The 20889-nt window shown below is 42.1% G+C and overlaps 1 protein-coding gene and 1 long non-coding RNA gene across 2 annotated transcripts; both read left to right on the top strand.

Moving 5' to 3' along the window:
- Positions 1-1247: 1247 nt before the first annotated feature.
- Positions 1248-16981, top strand: LOC143708823 (uncharacterized). The gene is made up of 3 exons (XM_077200148.1): positions 1248-1418; positions 1489-1587; positions 16493-16981. The coding sequence occupies exons 1-3, from the start codon at positions 1335-1337 to the stop codon at positions 16655-16657; spliced, it is 348 nt and encodes a 115-aa protein (XP_077056263.1). The 5' UTR covers positions 1248-1334; the 3' UTR covers positions 16658-16981.
- LOC143708822 (uncharacterized) lies at positions 12885-13682 on the top strand. The gene is made up of 3 exons (XR_013193662.1): positions 12885-13167; positions 13252-13335; positions 13489-13682. It is a non-coding gene; the product is annotated as an uncharacterized LOC143708822 (long non-coding RNA).
- Positions 16982-20889: the final 3908 nt, after the last annotated feature.

Raw genomic sequence — 20889 nt, forward strand, 5'->3', positions numbered from 1 at the left:
AAATGCTATACTGCCGGTTAATACAGCTCGCCGCGAAATATTTCTATCATGACCGAGCGATGCTGTGCAGTTGGATGCGATCAGATGCGTGATCATACAAAAGGAATATCTTTATACCGTATTCCAAAAGAAACAAAATGGAGAAACAAATGGTTGGCAGGAATAAACAGGCAAAACGCTGATGACGGTGTTTGGCTTCCAACTCAACACACGCGGCTTTGCAGTCTTCATTTTGGATCAGGTAAGTTGTCCCCTCGAAGGCTAATGAATGATTTATCTGAGTTCGGGATCAAATGTTAAATCCACTGTTGCCATAGAAATCCGCAATGTTTTTGTGCACTATCAGGCATTCAGCATAACATAAGTTTGTTTTAGCCGGATACATCAGGCTCCCAATTTTACGATATATAACGTTATATATATGTGTATATATAATTTTTTTTGTTGTTGCTTTAAACAGAAAATCATTTAATCAAACGTTTAGCTGTCGCCCTTTAAGATAGAACTATTGTGCATGTTTTTCACGGTTCTGACGGTGTATGGGTTGACTACATTTTTCTACGTTTTTTTTGTAGCAGTGAAAAAAAAACCTACCAACATTAGCTAGAAACAGTATTAAAGTAGTTTTAAAGAGTGGAGAAGAGAGCCGTGGAACTGCTCAGTTAGCTTCAGAGTCACTGGTAGGTAAATGCATTTACCTAAAGGCTGATTTATACTTCTGCGTCGGACCTACGCCGGAGCCTCTACGCCGTAGCCTACGCTTTGGTTTTAATTTATACTTCTGCGTCGTTGTCCGCGTTGACGCACGCAGAGGGAGCATGTGAAACCCAAGGAAGCGGTTTGAGCAGACCAATTACAGCACTTGCGTCCGCGTAGAATAGACGCGTTGTTACATTTTTGGAGAGGTGCACGTCAGGGTACGCCGGAGGGTACGCGCGCTACGCACAGCCTACGGCGTAGCTACGGCGTAAGTTCAACGCAGAAGTATAAATTGGGCTTAACACACTGTAGCCCAATGTCAAAACGTTTTTATGTAATTATATTATTAGTATAATAATATACTAATAATATATATTACCCACGGCAGTGGATCTATTATTAGGGGTAGCCCACCCCTAACAAAGAGTATAGAAGAACAACTTCTATACTCTTTGTCCCTAATAATAGATCCATTGCCACTGAGTAGCTGACGGATGTATTCCGTCAAAATGGCTAGGGGTCACGTGACTGGGAGATCCCTCTAGCGGCGATCAAGCTCGATTAACACTCGTAAAGTGTATTCTTCATGTCGGAAAAGATGGTGGGAAAGGTCCGCAGCCCTTTACTGAAGTCCGATGGGGGAAAAAATCAAGCAATGTGCAAAGGAATGGCTCAAAACGGCGGACACTACGGAGCTAGCTATTGATCCCATGCTGCAGGTAAGCTGCATATGAATATTTTTTCATTATTTTTGGGTGATGCTAATTTAAAAAACTTTTGTCACATCAGAATCTCGATAAAAACATCGACATGATGAGAGACGTTGTCCTCCGTTGCTTGATCTGTTATCTGGGCGAAAAAGAAGATTACCTCATCCAAGAGTACAATGTAAGTAGGGCTGTGCAAAAATATCGATACAGCTAACTATCGCGATATTTTTTTTCACGATAGTGTATCGATATTTCAACCTCTAGTATCGATATTTAAAAAAAATATCCGCAGAATAAATAATAGCGTCTCTCTTGCGCACAGGTCTCTCTCGCGCCCTCAGACACCGGCCTCTCTCGCGCGCGTGCGCGCTCAGACACCGGCCTCTCTCTCGCACGTGCACAGACACCGGTCTCAAAAGTTAGCGGGAGTTAGAAAATGACGGAAAAATTAAAAACGCCGGCAGCTTTTAAAGCCGACGTGTGGAAGCACTTTGGTTTTAAAAGTAAGTCGGGCAGTAATGAACTGGATAAAAACAATGCCATTTGTAAACTTTGCCAGGCTACAATAAAATTTTCAGGAAACACAACCAACTTACGTTTTCACCTAACAAGACATCATGCAGTTGAAATAGCAGGACTGCAACCTCAACAGAAACCTGTTGATTTAAGGCAAACTACTCTGGATACCACCAACAAGCTGCCGTCTACCTCAGCTCGTTCAAAGAATATAACTGCGTCGGTGGTGTATTTCATTTGTAAAGATTTGCGGCCATATAGTGTAGTAGAAAACCCCGGCTTCAGGCATTTGGTGAACACTATGGAGCCCCGCTATGTGATCCCGACTCGCAGACACATAACGGACGTAACAGTTCCCGGGATATATGAAGAGGTAAAGATAAGTGTAAAAACATCGCTTGCATCTGCAGAGAGAGTCGCCCTGACGTGCGATGCGTGGACCTCTAGAGCGACCGAGTCGTATGTAACGATTACGTCACACCACATTTCAGAGGAGTGGGAGCTCGTTTCACATGTTTTGCAGAGACGAGTAATGCATGAGAGCCATACTGGCAGTAACATTGCAGAGTTACTGAAAATTGCAATGGAGGAATGGGACATAAAAGAAAAGGACCCAGCCATTGTAACAGACAACGCGTCAAACATGACCATAGCAGCGCAGCTGGCCGGTATGCCACATGTAAAATGTTTCGCGCACACCATCAATTTAGCTTCACAGCGCGCACTAAAGCTCCCAACAGTCGCACGCTTGTTGGGAAGAGTGAGACGCATAGCCAGCTTTTTTAGACGTAGCACTACAGCCAGCCATGTACTACGGCAAAAACAAAAGCTACTACAGCTACCCGAACATAAACTGATGATTGACGTGGTTACTAGATGGAATAGTGCTTTTGACATGCTTCTGCGATTTCTGGAGCAGCAGCCAGCCATCTGTGCAGCCCTCCTCTCAGGTGAAGTGAGGAAGACTGAGAAGGAAGTCTGCACCCTCAGTGAGGCAGACATAACCTCTGCTGAAGAAATTGTCAACGCTTTGAAACCCATGAAAGTACATTTACATTTACATTTAGTCATTTAGCAGACGCTTTTATCCAAAGCGACTTACATTTGAGGATTAAACCAAGCGAGTCATCATGGAGAGGCAAAAACAACGCAAGAAGTGCTCAGAATACAAAGTTCAAACATTGCTCAGAGTAGCATAAACCAGACAAGCGAAGATGTCAAGAAAAAGGTTGTTTTTTTTGTTTTTTTCTATGTTAAGTGCTCACGGAAGAGATGAGTTTTCAGTTGTCTTTTGAATGCTGTCAGGGATTCTGCATTCGGGACGAGGGTGGGTAGGTCATTCCACCAGCATGGAACCATAAATATATAGAATAATTCTAGTCACTTACATTTAGGGCGGGGTATTGGCAAGGGCCTCACGATACGATACATATCACGATACATGGGTCACGATAAGATATATCTAACGCATTCTCATCCTTTGGCGTCATATGTGACGCCATATGACAAAACGGCGAAATACTACGCACATGGCACCCTTTGTCGTCAATATAACACGCACTGTGATGGGTAGGTTTTGGTGTGGGGTAGGGTCTGCGTCTCATATTCACGCTAAAGGATGCCAGTCAACTTTATGACGCCTTGGGTTCGCGTGTTATATTCACGCTAAAGGGTGCCATGTGCGTAGTATTTCGCCGTTTTGTCATATGGCGTCACATATGCCGCCAAAGGATGAGAACGGGCTCGATATATCACGATACGAACCGATACGATACATATTGCAATACATTTTTTTTTTACATCCAAAATGTAAAAATAAATAGATAATTGAGCTGAATATACAACTTGCTATGTACCACCTGACGTATTCAGGTATGTGTATCACATTATATTGATAACTCAGCAGACAAAAAACGTATATTCCAATTTATTTGCAAAGGTATGCATTGTACAGTCACTGAACACTGAACACACTGAAATGTGCATATCATCACTAAAATGTAGATGCCACAAAAATTATATAAAAATAAGCTACACTTGTGATGTCAGTGGAGAGCACCCCAACAATATCAGTTGTGGCACCACTCCATGCTCAGCTAATCCATGACCTACAAGAGAGCCCCAGTGATTCCACCATGGCAAAAGTAATAAAATCTGCCATATGCCTGGATTTCAGTAAGAGGTACTTGGATGATGAGCAGAAGGAGATTCTTTACATGGCCACAGCTATTGATCCAAGGTTTAAGGCTTTGCCCTTCCTTTCTGAGGACAAACGGCAGGACATCTATGTGAGAGTCATTGCAGAAGCTGCAAGGATCCAGGTAAGCTTTGCCAATAAACATTAACCTGCTTTGTCGATAGTAAAAATTTGAACAATTTTGAAAATCTATTCACATTTTCACTTAGAAACAATCAATATAACCAATTGGAGTTAATTAAAAAAAAAATTATTACATTTTTTAAATACAATTTGCCTGTATTTATGCATTTTAAACTTTAAATATTAGTATTTATATTACATCAAATATTTATACATGAGAGCTTAAATGGAGGAGAATTGTCACTGTTTGTATTTGGGACTATTTACTGATTCACTAATTCCCATAGAATCAAAATCTAATTTGATGTTGTTTTGCTGTTTTTCAGCAGAGAGAGACTGATGCGGATATAGTGCCAATGCCAAATGTAGAGGACCTTACTGTGCAAGAGGACATCTCCGCAGGCCCATCCAAAAGACCAAGGGATTCTTTCACTCTAGCTGACCTACTTGGACAAACATATGGTGGTGCAGTGAGACCCTCACACCAAAAAACCACACATGACCAAGCAGAGGAGGAGATGACAAGATGCAAGGAGGCAGCTCCCATGCCACTTGCTGGAGCTAATCCACTGGATTGGTGGAAGCAACACCAGAGTGAGTATCCACTCTTGTCCCACCTTGCAACAAGATACCTGTGTATCCCGGGCACGAGTGTCTCCTCAGAGAGAGTGTTCTCTACCGCAGGGGATATAATCACAGCACAGAGGAGTGCACTTAGCCCAGAACATCTTGATGAAATTCTGTTCCTGAACAAAAATTTGAAGTGAAAGTAGGCCTGCTATTGTTTTATCCTTGTTGTTTGTTCAGTGTTCACTTCAGATGGGCCTAAAGTTACTCAGGACCTGTAGTTTATGTACATTTACTTAATGCACTTTTTTTTACAAGTTACAACGTAGAACATACTATTTCAGTTTTATACATTTTGTTTACTTGATGCACTTTATTTTTATATAATTTGTGGCATCTACATTTTAGTAATGATATGCACATTTCAGTGTGTTCACTGTTCAGTGACTGTACAATGCATACCTTTGCAAATAAATTGGAATATATGTTTTTTGTCTGCTGAGTTATCAATATAATGTGATATGTATCGTATCGTGAGGCCCTTGCCAATACCCATCCCTAAATGTAAGTGACTAGAATTATTCTATATATTTATGGTGTTTTGAGAAATGTATTTGTACATTGTTTTTATTTATAGAAATAGAAATGCAACTTAAACAATAATCTTTTTTCCAATTAAATTATATAAAGCTAATGTGAAAATATGTAACACAAATAGATCTTTGTCAGCCACTATATGAAAAAAGGTAACACTTTATTTTGATGGTCCACTTTAGCCGTTCTACTGACTATAGGTAACTGTAAATGATAACTTAATCTATTAACCCTAACCTAGCAGTCTACTAATACTCTGAGTCAGTTGACATGTAGTTACTTACAGTTAGTAGAATGTCTATAGTGGACAATCGAAATAAAGTGTTACCTTTTTTCATATAGTGGCTGACAAAAATCTATTTTGTGTTAAATATTTTTTAATATATTAATTAAATATAATTTAATACCCCCCCCCCCACCCCCCCCCAATAGTGTCACCAAATGTAATTTAGAGAATACACATATGACCCGAAGGATGCATATGGAGAACACTGGGGTGTCCAGCCGCAGGTGGTATTTCAACCCCAGGGCTGGCAAGGTGGCTTGCCAAGGGAAAGACACATGCTCAGAGAGGCTTACAGTGGAAATACACATGTGGGGGTCGCTCAGAGGAGGGACCATGCACACGGGAGGCACCTAGCCGACGCGCAGGCAATAGACACTGGCGCCGACGTCAGGAGTGCTGGAGGAACTCAGGGCTCTCGGAGAAGCTCACCTGAGGAGACTATCGCACGTATCCAGTCCGTGGAGTGGAATGGCGAGCAAGCGAAGACACCTGAGCGGGTCCAGTACTAGCTGGTTGAAGCGAGTACATGAGAGGACACTGGCTCAACTCAAGATTGTAGAATCTGGCGAATGTGTTAGGTGTCGTCCAGCCTGCAGCTCTGCAGATGTCTGTTAGCGAGGCGCCATGCGCTAGAGCCCAAGAGGACGCCACACTCCGGGTGGAGTGGGCAGTCACACCAAGGGGGCACGGTCGACCTTGCTGCTGGTATGCCAAAGCAATGTTTGCATTGCGCTTGCAGCGCTTGCAGGTTCACCACCTGGTCCCGGAAGGGAGTGGTAGGAACTTTGGGCACATATCCAGGCCGGGGTCTCAGGATCACGTGAGAGTAAGCCGACCCGAACTCCAGGCACACTTCGTCAACAGAGAATGCGTGCAGGTCCCCTACCCTCTTGATAGAGGCCAATGCAACCAGGAGCGCTGTCTTCATCGACAGGAGCTTAAGCTCCACTGATTGCAAAGGCTCAAAGGGAGCACTCTGCAGGGCAGTTAGAACCACCGCGAGGTCCCAAGAGGGAACGAGAGGAGGGCGAGGAGGATTCAGTCTCCTCGCTCCTCTCAGGAACCTGATGATCAGGTCGTGCTTCCCCAAGGACTTACCTTCTACCAAGTCATGGAGTGCGGCAATAGCGGCAACATAGACTTTGAGGTTGGAGGGAGACAGCCTTCGCTCCAACCCTTCTTGAAGGAAGGAAAGCAAGACACCGACCGAGCATCTCCGGGGGTCTTCTCGGCGAGAAGAGCACCAGCTGACGAAGAGGTTCCACTTCAACGCGTAGACGTGTCTCGAGGACGACGCTGTAGTGGAAGTGATGGTAGCCACCACCGCAGGTGGTTGGGTACTCAAACCTGCCTGGTCCCGCCCAGGAGCCACATTCGGAGGCTCCATAGATCGGGACGAGGGTGCCACAGGGTGCCCCGTCCCTGAGAAAGAAGGTCCTTCCTCAGAGGAATGGGCCAAGGAGGTGCTGTCGCGAGGGGTATGAGTTCGGAGAACCAGGTCTGGGTGGGCCAGTAGGGCGCAACCAGAAGGACCTGCTCCTCGACCTCCTTGACTTTGCGCAAAACCTGCGCAAGTAGGCTCACTGGGGGAACGCATAATTGAGGCCCCGCAGGCAGCTGTGCGCCAGTGCATCCGTGCCGAGCGTGCCCTCGGTCAGGGAATAATACAGGTCGCAATCGGTCGAGTTGTGAGAGGCAAACAGATCTATCTGTGCGTCCCCGAACTGGTCCCAAATCAGCTGAACCGACTGGGGATGGAGTCGCCATTCTCCAGGGAGGGGCTGAAGCTGTGAGAGCTCGTCGGCTGCACAGTTCAGGACGGGAATGAAAATGGCTTGAAGCGACCTCAGATGCTTCTGACTCCATAAGAGGAGGTGGCGGGCGAGTTGCGACATACGGCGCGAGCGTAGACCACCTTGACGGTTGATGTACGCTACTGTGGCGGTATTGTCTGATCGGACTAGTACGTGTTGACCCTTGAGCAACGCCCGGAAGCGGTGCAGGGCAAGGCGTACTGCCAGCAACTCGAGGCAATAGACATGCCATACTGCTCAACACTACATGCGAGAATCACTGAGCTTCAGGAGCAACCTTGCTCAACACCTAAGTGTGAAGAAATTCACAGAACTTCAGGAGCATTTCTGCTCAACACCTGGGTGTGATAAATCTCACTGAATTTTTCAGGAGCATTTCTGCTCAACATAAGAGTGTGACATTATGTCCATTGCACATGGCGCCCCAGCCCGTGGAGGCATCTGTTGAGACAACAACATGCCGGGAAGCTCGTTCCAGGGGCACTCGGACCCGTAGAAAACTGAGGTTCGACCACGGGGTGAGTACTGACGGCAGGTCGGAGTAACTGGTACTCGGAGGGTGCCGTGTTGCCATGCCCACCTCGGGACTCGGCCGCGAAGCCAAAGCTGAAGCGGTCTCATATTAAGCAATCTGAGCGGCGTACCGCGGCTGCAGATGCCCTATGCCCCAGGAGCCTCTGAAAAAACTTTAGTGGAACGCACTCTTGCGCTTGATAGTCTCAGGCAAGTCAGCAATGGCTGAGTGGAGAAGGCGACCAAGTCCATACCGAGAAAAGAGCTCCTCTGCACGGGGCAAAGTTTACTCCTTTCCCATTTGACCCGAAGGCCCAGACGAGCTTGGTGCCGGAGCACCGGGTCCCTGTATTCGCAACCTGGTCTCAGGAGTGAGCTTCAGACAGCCAGTCACCGAGATAGTTCAGGATGCGAACCCCGTGTTCCCATGGAGGAACAAGGGCTGCCTCAACAACCTTGTGAAGGCGCGAGGAGACAGGGCTAGCCCGAATGGGAGAACAGCGTACTGATATGCGCGCGCCCTGACACCAAACCGTAGGTACGGTCTGAGTCGAAGGAGAACGGAGACATAAAAGTAGGCGTCCTTCAGGTCGATTGCTGCAAACCAATCCTGTTGCCGCGCACATCCAGAAATGCGTTTGGCCAGGAGCATCTTGAACGGCAGCCTGTGAAGGGAGCGGATCAGATGCGTAAGTCCAGGATTGGCCGTAACCCACCAGACTTCTCCGGGACAATGAGGTAGGGCCTGTAATTCCCGGACCTCATTTCGGCTGGAGGGACAGTCTCAATCGCACCCTTCGCCAGTAGGGTAGCAACCTCCGCTCTCATGATAGGGGCATAGCCATCGACTAAAGTGGAGCGGACTCCCCTGAAGCGGGGAGGAGACCGTGCGAACTGAATCGCATGGCCGAGTGACCCAGCGGAGCAGATAGGGAAGCTCTAGGCAGGCTCCCAACTGTGCTAGTGGCGTCAAGAACCACAGACGCCCCCCCGGTGGTGCAGCGAAGCGGAATGACCGGCCCAGACGTGGACGGCATAGCGGCCCGGTGTGGGGGTAAGGTCATAACCGCACCCTGACAGAGGAGGCCAGGGAAGGACCAGCGTTCCACGGGGGCCTGCTCTGTCAGGGGTCTGGCGACAGAGGGGGACAGGGGCGAAGCAGTCCGTGGACGGCACGTCGTGTCAACCGCCTCTGGGACAGAGGGGGACGAGGAGAGCACGGCTTGTGCGCGGCGCTCTGTGTCGTCCGAGAACTCTGTATGCTCAGAGACGAGAGAGTCAGCTCTTTCTGAATAAGGATTCTTCCCCAGCCCTCCACCGGGGAAAGGTGTGGCCCTTCTACCAACTCCTGGAAAGAACTGAGTCTCATCTCTGAGCAGCCCATCTCAAAAGTGCCGCTTAACCCGGCGTTTAGCGGGGGGCGGGGCTGGAGAGGGCCTACGGTCTTCCAGAGCCAGGCCGTGGTGAACGGGCGGGGTTGGAACCGTGGGAGGGCGCCTTCGGCGGTGGGCAGACTGAGGGATCAGAGCTTTCCATCGTTTCCAAAAGAATCAAGCCCACCTAGTGATGCTGCTACAGACACAGCATCATCCTCTGTAGCTTCAAATGAAAACACACGGGCCACCCGAGGGTAGACTCGTGGAATCATCAGTTCGCTAGCGGGCACCGTCATTAAAGAGGGGGGGCTGGGGCGTGGACACAGAGTCAGTGCCTTGTTCCAGACCAACACCCTCAGGTCACCCTGGCCACCAGCCGAAGATCGGGTGGTGGATGAGGGGACTCTCCCTCTTGCGAGTTCACCGAGTCTCGACCTATATATGACGCGATGATCACGTTCCCAGGGAGAACATGAGTCATCCACGAGCGCTGTTCAAGCATGATCAAAGCCCAAACAAACTAGACAGCACTCGTGCTCATCAGAGTCCGATACCAGTCCGCTGCAACCAGAAATGCACGGGCGAGCCGTCTTTAAAAAGACGTGCGCGCTCTTTTATGAGAGGAGAAAAAACTCCGCGATGTTGAAGCGCACAGGGAGACACACACACACTGGCAGATCACTGCACAGATCAGCAGGCACTGTGAGCTCGCTGCAGATCACCGTCACACCAACCCCGGAGAGAGAAGCTCGTCTCGTAGAGCGAAGTCAGGGATGACTGTGGAGTGAAGAAATATTCTTGGCTCCGAAATGAAAACATATCTGCATGTTGCCGGCTTCCTCCTTTTATACCCACGAGGTAAGGCGGAGATAGTTTATGCAAATTCCGCAGACCCATGGCATTTCTTTGCCATTGGCTCGTTTTGTAATACTCGAAGTCGATAGGTGTTCTAAGCGAAACCCCATTCGTCGTCATCCAACATAACTCGGAGTGACAACGAAAGGGAACTTAACTTATGTTATTGTGAAAGTCTTTGTCTTTGTGGTCCACTGAAACATAATATTTTTATGTTTCAGTGATTACAAAGAAAATAAACTATAATGGTTTACTTGTAGTTGTCTTAGCATTTTAACACGGGTGTCAGTTTGGTTTGAAATGTGGTGGGGACAGAGACGCATTTGGAAGTGCATTTTCAGAAGTGCTGGGTACAAACTTGTCAGTGACGTGCGGTGATGTCTTAAAGAGGCTAGGCACTGAGTTGAAAGCCAGATTACCTGATTTATTGTTTAGGATAATAATACGTAATTAACAGTAAACGTTACGCACAAGCGCAGCATATCAAGAAATGTACAAATCAGGATGTATATCGAGTTCTCTCTCTCTCTCTCTCTCTCTCTCTCTCTCTCTCTCTCTCTCTCTCTCTCTCTCTCTCTCTCTGTCTCTCTCTCGCACGCGCACACACATACAGACGCACGCGCAAACACAAGCGCGGCACAGGCACACATCGGTAGTTATGTCCACTCCAGCATCAGAATGCAACCATTCTTAATCCTTAATTGTTGCACAGTGGCCAATTATGTTTGTCAGTCAGCAAAAGTAAAATCACACACTGCTCAATTGAATATGAAGGCAAATGGCTTGCATTAATTCAACCACATTTATCAATTCAATATTAAGCCCAAAATAGTTTTTGACTCACCAATCGGTAGATTATTGGTACACAAAATCCATCCGCCGCTCTTTCCTCGTGAAGACGTCGATCACATCTTTTCTAATTCTTTCATACCAGTCTGTTTGAAACGATCGGACAATTTTTGGGCCCTTTTGCTAGTCCATCTAAGGCTGGCGTAAACCTCCCTCTTGCTATTAACTCAGATTTTGAATTAAAATCGAGCTTGGAAAATTTTCTTAACTCCGTGATCATGGCCGGTGCTGTCATTTTGACTTTGAATTTGGCGGGGAGGATTAGGCATGTAGGCTAGCTGTCCCAGATAGCAAAAAATATCCGCACGGCTTCTTTTTGCCGCCGGCCCTAAGCTGTCGGCTATAGGTGCGTCTCGCTGGCGGGGATGAAACGTTTGCCGCCGAATTCGTCACTCCCATTTTTTGCGAGATGCCGCCGGCGAATAGCTGGCGAGCCGACTGCTTCATTTTCTCTGGCGGTTGCCTCCGTCTAATGGACCGCGGCCGGCTGGCGGCAAGCCGCTTTGAAATACAAGGATTTCTACTCTCAAAATCGACCAGCCATGGCTATTTTTTTTTTTTTTTTGCTCCAAAGCCATTAGGGTTTAGGCTATAACAGATTCTTGACTCTTGATTCCATGATAAGGTTTAGGAAATGACATTTAAATTACTTTGAAACTCTGAAGATTATACAGTAAAATATATTTAATTATTTTATGCAGGTACAAATTATTTACATTTCTTTGATTGATGCACATTTGAGACATGCACCAATAAACCAAAAATAATTTGGCAATAAAACTTACTTGGCAAGAAATATCTTTCTTATTAGGTTTTAAAATAGATATTTAATTAATGGTATGAACAATTTAGCAGATTATTTTTTTAAAGGCAATTAAAAAAAATCTAAACACATAACATATAAATGTTAAAAATGTATTACTAAAACACATTACAAAGACTGTGAACTGTGAAGTACTGAATTGTGGAGTTAGACCGTACAGTTTTGCACCATTGCTGTGTTCAGGATTTTTTGGGCGGGGCTAAAACGGTGGCTCGATGATGCACTGGAGCCACTGAGTCTGGCCCCTCTCCTAACAATATGACTAGAGCACATTGCATCAGTTTGCCGCAGTTAGATTAGAACACTTAAATAGCACGGTGTTACAAACTCCTGTACGGTAGGTGGCGGTATGCACCTAAAAGTTGGTTACAACTTATAATCCGCCATTAATCAAGAGAAGAAGAAGATTGCCGAAGTTACTACAGCCTACAGTTTGCTAGCTAGCAAAGTTATCGACTACCATAGTTTAAGTAAGTATATGTTTCCTTTTTGTGTAACGCAGTATTATGTTTACATTGTTTTTAGTTTATCTTTTTAAAATATCTAAGTTAGTAATCTTTGTTCTTGCAGTATGCTGCTAGTCCAGTAGCTAACGTTAGCTAACACATGCTGTTTTGCCATTGTTACAGTACACACTGAGGTTAAGCAATGTTGCTAGTAATGTTACATGTAGAAATGTAATTCGCTACTTACAGTAGTTAGCCAAAGCTTTACATCTAGAAAGACTACGTATAACTTGTGTTTTTTTCTAACAAAACATAACATAATAATGTATATAAGTTGTGTAAATTATTTTGTTTGTCTGAACAAGTATGCTGCTAGTTCAGTTCACAATGTAGCAACAGTGGTTAATATTGGTTCTCTTTGATCACTGCAGCAAGCTTTATGGAATAGAACATGTGACATACAACATGCATGGATTGGTTTGGTGCACCTCAGACAAGATGCCAAACAGTATGGTGTCCTTGATAACATCTCATGCTTCCCATTTGAAAACTTCCTTGGGTGCCTGATTAAACAATAGGAGAAAGTCATCGCTCAGTTATTGGCCCTTGGACCCCCCTGGCACCTCGTGTACAGCATGAAGTTTTCTGCTATGAAGGTATATTCTAGGCCTATGTCTTAGTGTCCAGTGTTTTAACAGTATTGAAAATAGTGCCTTTAGTTGTATTTTTTTTTTTATGTAGATTTCCAGAGACTCCAGAATGGAAAAACAAGCCCTGAGGGAAAGCAATGCACCAGCAGGTGAGAACATGCACACTTTCTTAAATTTAACTTTTTTTGTGTGTGATGTAGGTCCAAAATTACCATATGCCTTTCATTTTGTAGCTTCAGATAACAGCGGCTCACTTCGAGAGCAGGTTAAGCAAGTTGGGACAATGTTGAAGACGTTTGCTCGCACTGGGCAATCAGGTACAACTTGCAAACAACGCAGGCGTTGGTTGTTGGTTTAATTCCCACTGGGGTCACCTGTACATGTAGTGGACCTAGATATAACTGTCATAGTTTAGTAATTGAGGGACCAGGACTGACTACTTTATTCTTTTATTCTGGGAACCCCTGCAGGTGCAGATCAGACCCCAATGCTGCAACGTCTTGGAGAGTTTGGTGATGTTGTGCGTAGCATGGACAACAAAATGGACACTATGCTGCAACATTTTCAGTGCCAATGTGTCTGTTGGAGAGTTATCCCTGCCAGGGGATCTGTTACTCCCCCTAGACACCCAGGAAGATTCGGCGTTACTTGACAACAGTATGAGGCAGGATAAAGAGCTCCAGGAACAATTTGTAAGTGTGCTGATTTCGTTTATAACGCCATAGTAAAAAAAAAAAAAACAGTCATTTTTTTTTCTTCTAAAAAGTAAAATTAAGATTGTACACTGCATATTCTACAGTCTGAATCCACAGCCTGTTACATTTTAAATTTATGAGAAGCTTCAGAGAAATGTAATTTGTTACACTTTTGTTTTTTTGTATTTTCAGCTTCGGTTTTTGGAAATCGCATGTGGGAGGGACCTAAAGACAACCGTGTGGCGAATGCTTCAGAGTATCTTCTCTAATCACCTTTCCATCAATACAACCTGGGCTGGTGTAGGGGATAAAGCATGTTTTAGAGACCTTTTCCTGAAGACCATTGTTCAAAGTAAGTTGGATATTTTTTTTATATTTAAGTAGATGTGTATGACCTTATGCCATTCAAATGTAATGACAGCTCTTTATTTTCTACAGGAGCCATCCGGAAGAACCCGGCGACCCAGGATGCCACTGTTGAAGCGATCCAGGTTAACGTTACGCGTTACCTGAATGGAGCATCTGACTGTGAAGGTGGAAAAAGGCGCCGCACAGCTGAGAGGGACCCACAGCTGACCCCTTAAACCTAGGCTGACACCCCAGCATCACTGACAACTGGAACCCTTTTTTTACCCTGCAGTCAGTAACATCAAGACCTCTAAAAAAGCCTTGTTACAGTGCTTAACTATTCTATTTTTAAATATAGCTTGTAAATCCTAGATTATACATCTAATACTTGATATCTGCACATTATTTGGTATCAAATATTCTACTTGCCGTGACTTCAGTATTGGCTTATTTCATTCCGTCAGTGCTTAACGATTCTATTATAGTTTGTAAATCCTATTTCGTGCCTGATATTTTATATTGCACATGAACTAGTACCAAAAATTCTACCTTCATTCCATCAGTGTGCTTAACTGTTATTCTATTAAAAATAGCTTGGAATACTATTTCATACCTCTGATACTTGATATTGCACATTACCTGGTACCAAATATTCTACTTCATTCCGTCACAGTGCTTAACTGTTATTCTATTGTTAAATATAGCTTGTAAATACTTGTGCCACAGGTCAGCATTGCAGTTATAATGGTATATTCTACTCCAGAGCTTTACTCTAAATTATTACCACTTATCCTATTGTTAGAAATCACTTGTAAATATGATGTTATACCTCAAATTATTTGGTATCCTTCACTTTCTTTGGTACCAAATATCCTCATTACTTGTTTACTGGTAATTCTTTTCATGCCAGAGCTGACCCCCTATATTATTAGCAAGTATTGTAATTGTTAAAATTGTGTTTTTTTACAAGTGTTTTTTTTTTAACCAAAATTTAATTGGAAACCTGCATGTTAGTGTGTGTGTGTGTGTGTGTGTGTGTGTGTGTGTGTGTGTGTGTGTGTGTGTGTGTGTGTGTGTGTGTATGTATATGTATATATGTATTTGTATTTTTCTGTTATATTTCAGTGATCTGACATCTTGTTTTAATGACGGTTATTGTACTTTGAAATGTGGAATTAAAATGCCAAATGGAAATTTGTCTGGTTTGATCAATCATTATTCTTGATAAACTGAATGCTATAAATATTAAAAATATATATAAGTGCAATAAGCGGCGGGACAGCTCGCTCGAAAATAGCGTTTGCCTCCGACGGGCCGCGGAAGGTCTGCCTTCGGTATAACGGCGGCTGGCCTGCGGGCCGGCCGCGGAACGAAGGCGGTAGGAAGGCGGCTGCCGCTTTTAAAAAGCGCCTGCCGCCGGCGGTGCGCCGTCAAACGTGTTTGCGATTACGCCATTCTGACGCTTCTACTGCCTCCGGAGCGCCGCCGGCGGTCCGCCGACTCATTGCTATCTGGGGTGGTGTAGCCTAATGACGTAAGCTGCGCTTAATATTGCAAATGTCCAGTAATTTCGAATCTCGATTTTAATTGGTCCGTGTCTGATACCTAACGGAGATGATTACTGGCATAACATACGTCCAAATGCACAGCAGATTTGTGCTTTTTGACGTACATGTTGAAGAATACAGGATCGAAGTGCGCATGCTCAACATACAGTAAACAAATTCTTGTAACAGAAAAATGCTAGTAGACAGTAAAAGCACTGCTTATTCTACCATTTGTTTTTTATTTGATTATGTGTAACTGCTACATTTGTCATCATAACGTCTAAACAGTTGGAATAACACACATATTGCATATATAAATCACAAGAATAAACAGTAAAACAAATATTTTGGTAGGTATAGTTTTTTTTTCTCTCATCAAAACTGAATATGTTCATCAGTGTTTACAGTCTATATCAAGCAGGGACACGTTTGTGTGCATTTTATTTTGTGGTTTCAGTGGAATGAATAGAGAGTCTCCACAACAGCGATAGATTGAAGCGCACGTCCGAATCAAGAATGTGCTAACCACAAGAGAACACTGTATCCATGACACTGATTGCCGCGGCAACGAGCGCACAGCTTGAGTTCAAAAACAACACATTTTAGCGCTAGATTTCTTATTTAATAGCGAATAATATTAATTCTCGGCTAGTTAGCTGGATATGTTTTATTTATTTGTATTAGGTACATCCGTGGCGCCTCAATGTTTCAAAAAGTGGTGGGTACAAAATGACTCATGACGAAATCTGCAGAAATCGACGCCTATGCATTTTAAGCTGTTATAAGAAATTTTTACAACCGTACACAAATCAACTTTATAATTATGGAAAGACTTTTAATGAGACAGACAAGATAAAACTACTTCTTTAATGTTTGTTTTACAGTGTGACAATGGAGATATCCTGCAGCACATAATGAAAATTGCCATCTGCAAGAGGGATTATCAGAAGGATTTCAGCATCATCTTGGAGGGGATGCAAGTCATGGCATGGCTTGGAAAATCTGGCAAGAGCTTGTGCTCCTTCTTCTTGGACTCACGTATGCACTAAACCTCACCTACCCGAAATAATTGAGGCACACTTCTGAGGCCTTTCAGAAGCTCTTCTTGGAACTGGATGTTTGCAAGTTTTCCCCAAAATTACAACATTTAAAAACAAACTCATGACTTAGATTGAGACAATGCATTATGACCAAGTTCTGCTGAAAAAAAAACTGCATTGATTGATGAACGTTTAACATTGTTCTACATAAAAGCTTTCAGCAAGTACAAATTATTTTATATGTTTTGCTACAAGTTATTCACAAGTTTTAGTCAAGAATGTGACTTTTCCAACAGAAATTTGTATGCACATGTTTTTGTGTAACAAAATGATCTTTCTCAATGGCATGGGAAATTTTAGCATTTTTTTGCTTTTATTTTTCATATCTCAAAATTGCTGTCTTACATTTTATATAGATTTGTTTTATTTGTGCAAAAAATACAGAATAAAAGCATGTTTGATAACAAAACGTGCATTATGTATTCATTATACCCGAAATACAACCGTACCGAGTGAAGTGAGGAAAGGAAAGGCTCCCCATAATCCAACCCAAATCCATTTTAAATCACCAGGATTTGACATAATCCACTGGAAATATTGCATCAGAGTTAATGAGGTAATACACGGTGATCAGTATTGTGGACTATTTTTGAAAAACAGTTGGATATTGGGACCTATGTTGTAAGTGAAGTAAAGGCCCATTGGTCTATGGGCCTTTTAAGTATATTGTGACTGTTCTCAGCAGTATAACAAATCTACTCTGATATTTGGATTTTTGAGAACAAATCAGTGCACAAAAGTCAATGGCTACAAGAAAAGCAGCCGAGATGGAAGAAATAAAGGCATCTTTAAAGTTTATGGCAGATGAGATCAGCAAGGTTGCTACTCAACAACAAAGCATCTTGGCCCTTATGGAGGAGATACGTAATCTAAGAGAAACAGTAAATTTGAGAGATAAAAAGATTGATGAACTTGAACAAAGGATTGACGCATTGGAACAACAAACTTGGAGTAAAGATGTCATCATTACTGGACTAGAGACAAAGCATCGCAGCTACGCCAGAGCAGCAGCAGGAGCAAATGAAGGCGAGGACGCTCCTCTAGAAGAATTGCAGACATTGGAACAACAGGTTTTGCTGTACCTAAGCAGTAAACATATCGATCTGGATGATAGTAACATCTCTAGCTGCCATGCAATCCCAAACAAGAATCGTAAAGAGAAGCCATCCATAGTGGTACAGTTAGTTTCACAAAAGCACAAGATTGAGTTACTGCGACAGACCAGAAAATTAAAAGGTACCGGAGTCTACATAAACGAGTATTTAACAAAGAAAAATGCTGAAATAGCAAAATGGAGCCGTATACTCAGGAAACAAGACAAAATACAAGCAACATGGACAAGGAATGGGAAGGTGTACATCCGACCAAATGGAGAAGATCAAAATAGGCCAACCATAATAAGAAAATTGCAAGAATTGGACAGTTACAAGTGATGGTCCACTTCAGCAGGATAAAGGACTTTGTATTGCTATGGAGGAACTTGTGAAGAAATTGAGGAATATAACTATAGATGATATGTCTGACCGGGATGAACTTAAGAGGTATGGTTTTGAAAATGAAATTGATCCGGATATGCATTACTATAACAATCTTGACATTACTTGTAATTATTATACGGAACAAGAATTTAACAAGAGTGTGGAAATGTATGGTGCTCTGTCCGTTGTACATTTCAATAGCAGAAGTCTAAGTAAAAATTTCTCTGCTATCAAAGAATTTCTTAAGTCCTTTAAAAAATTTACTATAATAGCAATATCAGAGACTTGGCTTGATGATGGTAAAGTGGATGACGTGGGTCTTGAGGGATACGAGTTGTATACTATCAACAGGAATAATAAAAAGGGCGGAGGAGTGGCTTTGTATATAGATCAATCATTAAGAAGTAAAATTGTAAAAAATGTTTCATACAGCATAGACAATGTTCTGGATTGTGTAACAGTGGAAATTGAAGTAGAACATTCCAGTAATATAATTATTAGCTGTGTGTACAGACCACCAGGAACATGTTTGTCAACATTTAATGAAAAAATTATAGATTTGCTTAACAATATGACCACCGACAAAGTACAAATAGTGTGTGGAGACTTCAACATTGATATACTTAATCAATGTGTCTTTAAAGGTATTTCTGAGTTTATAAATATGATGTACAGTAATCATTTATGTCCACTTATTGATAAGCTAAGTAGAATTACATCAGACACTGCAACCCTAATAGATCATATTTTTACCAATAAACTTGAGGAAAAGTTGTTGGGGGCTTATTTATTACGGATGTCAGTGATCATTTGCCAGTATTTGCAATATTTCCAAATTTTTTTATACGAAAAAAGAAATCCCATACCAGTAATAAAATCATAAGAAGATGTACGGCAAAAAATATTGAAGAATTCAAAAAGGAACTCAGTAACCAAAACTGGTCTGATATTTATGCAGAAAGTGATGTAAATGTAGCATACGATACTTTTTTGTATAGATTTATTGAGTTGTATAATATCAATTGCCCCATGAAGATGATTCATAACCAAGAAAATAGATCAGCAAAAAAGCCATGGATAACAAAAGGTATTGAAAATGCATGTAAAAAGAAGAATGCACTATATGTGAAATTTGTAAAAAAAAAAAAGGACTATTGAGTCGGAAGAAAAATACAAAAAATATAAAAATAAATTGATAAGTATTATCCGAAATAGTAAAAAACAATATTTTCATACCCTCTTAGAACAACAAAAGCAAAATATGCAAGGAACTTGGAAAGTATTAAACAAAATTATTAAAAAAAACGAATAACAAACGAGAGTGTCCAAGTTATTTCATGAATGACAATGAAGTCCTTATTAGAAATCCAAAGGAGATAGTAAATGAATTCAATGATTACTTTGTTAATGTTGGTTTCAATTTGGCAAAAGGTATTACTGAATCAAAAAGTAAAAATATAAAGAGTTGTGAAAATATCAGTAGGAACTTTTCCTCGATGTATGTGTCTGACATTAGCAAAAATGAAATATTGGAGATTGTGAATGGTTTTAAAAATAAAAGGTCAACGATTGGACAGATATTGATATGAAACTAGTTAAAAATATAATCCATTTAATATTAGAACCCCTGACTTATAGCTTCAACTTGTCCTTTAAATTTGGAGTGTTTCCAGATCAGATGAAAATTGCAAAAATTATACCAATTTACAAGAGTGGTGATAGTCATTTATACTCAAACTATAGACCAATTTCATTATTATCCCAATTTTCAAAAATACTGGAAAAATTTTTTTTGAAGAGGCTTGATAGTTTCATAGAAAAATTCATGATATTAAGTGACGATCAATATGGATTCACGAGTGGTCGATCGACTTCAATGGCAGTTGATTGTTGATTATAGTTGATTATATAGCATCTGCATTAGACAAAAAGTATTCTAGTTTGGGTGTTTTTGTCGACCTCAAAAAAGCCTTTGATACCATAGATCATAAATTGTTAATGAATAAACTAGAGCAGTATGGTTTTAGAGGCCGTGCTTACTCCTGGTTAGAAAGCTATCTTGACAATAGACACCAGTATGTTCATTTTAATGAGCATCAATCAGAAATGCGTAAAGTAACTTGTGGGGTGCCCCAGGGTTCTTTGCTTGGTCCTAAGTTGTTTATTTTATATATTAATGACATCTGTAAGGTATCCAATTTGTTAAAATGTGTATTATTTGCAGATGACACAACCCTGTATGTATCTGGGGAAAATCTTCACCAATTAATTTCTGATGTGACTAGAGAACTATCTAGAATTAAGCAATGGTTTGACCGAAATAAACTATCTTTTAATTTAAGTAAAACCAAATATATTATATTTAGTAATCGAGAAATTAAAACCAGCATGAGCTTAAAGATTGATGATGTGGAACTAGAAAGGGTAAATGAAAACAAATTTCTTGGAATAATATTAGACCATAAACTATCCTGGAAACCTCACATCGCTCATGTTCAATCAAAACTGTCTAAAACAATAGCTATATTACATAAAACCAAGTTTTATTTAAATACGCCGTCTTTGTATATTCTGTATTGTTCTCTTATTGTTCCATATTTTTCTTACTGTGTTGAAATATGGGGGCATGCCTACACCACAAACACAAAACCCATTTTTATTTTACAAAAAAAAGCTATAAGGATAGTCAATCATTCACCGTAT

This window comes from Siphateles boraxobius, unplaced genomic scaffold, assembly GCF_051911475.1.
Source record: "Siphateles boraxobius isolate OS27281-9 unplaced genomic scaffold, OSU_SipBor_1 43, whole genome shotgun sequence".
Lineage (NCBI taxonomy): Eukaryota > Metazoa > Chordata > Actinopteri > Cypriniformes > Leuciscidae > Siphateles > Siphateles boraxobius.

Bases quoted from the DNA above. Each gene is read 5' to 3' on its own strand.
- LOC143708823 (XM_077200148.1), top strand. From the start codon at position 1,335: ATGGGGGAAAAAATCAAGCAATGTGCAAAGGAATGGCTCAAAACGGCG. The intron at 1,419-1,488 runs GTAAGCTGCATA...TTGTCACATCAG, and splicing joins CTATTGATCCCATGCTGCAG to AATCTCGATAAAAACATCGA. The intron at 1,588-16,492 runs GTAAGTAGGGCT...TTTGTTTTACAG, and splicing joins ACCTCATCCAAGAGTACAAT to TGTGACAATGGAGATATCCT.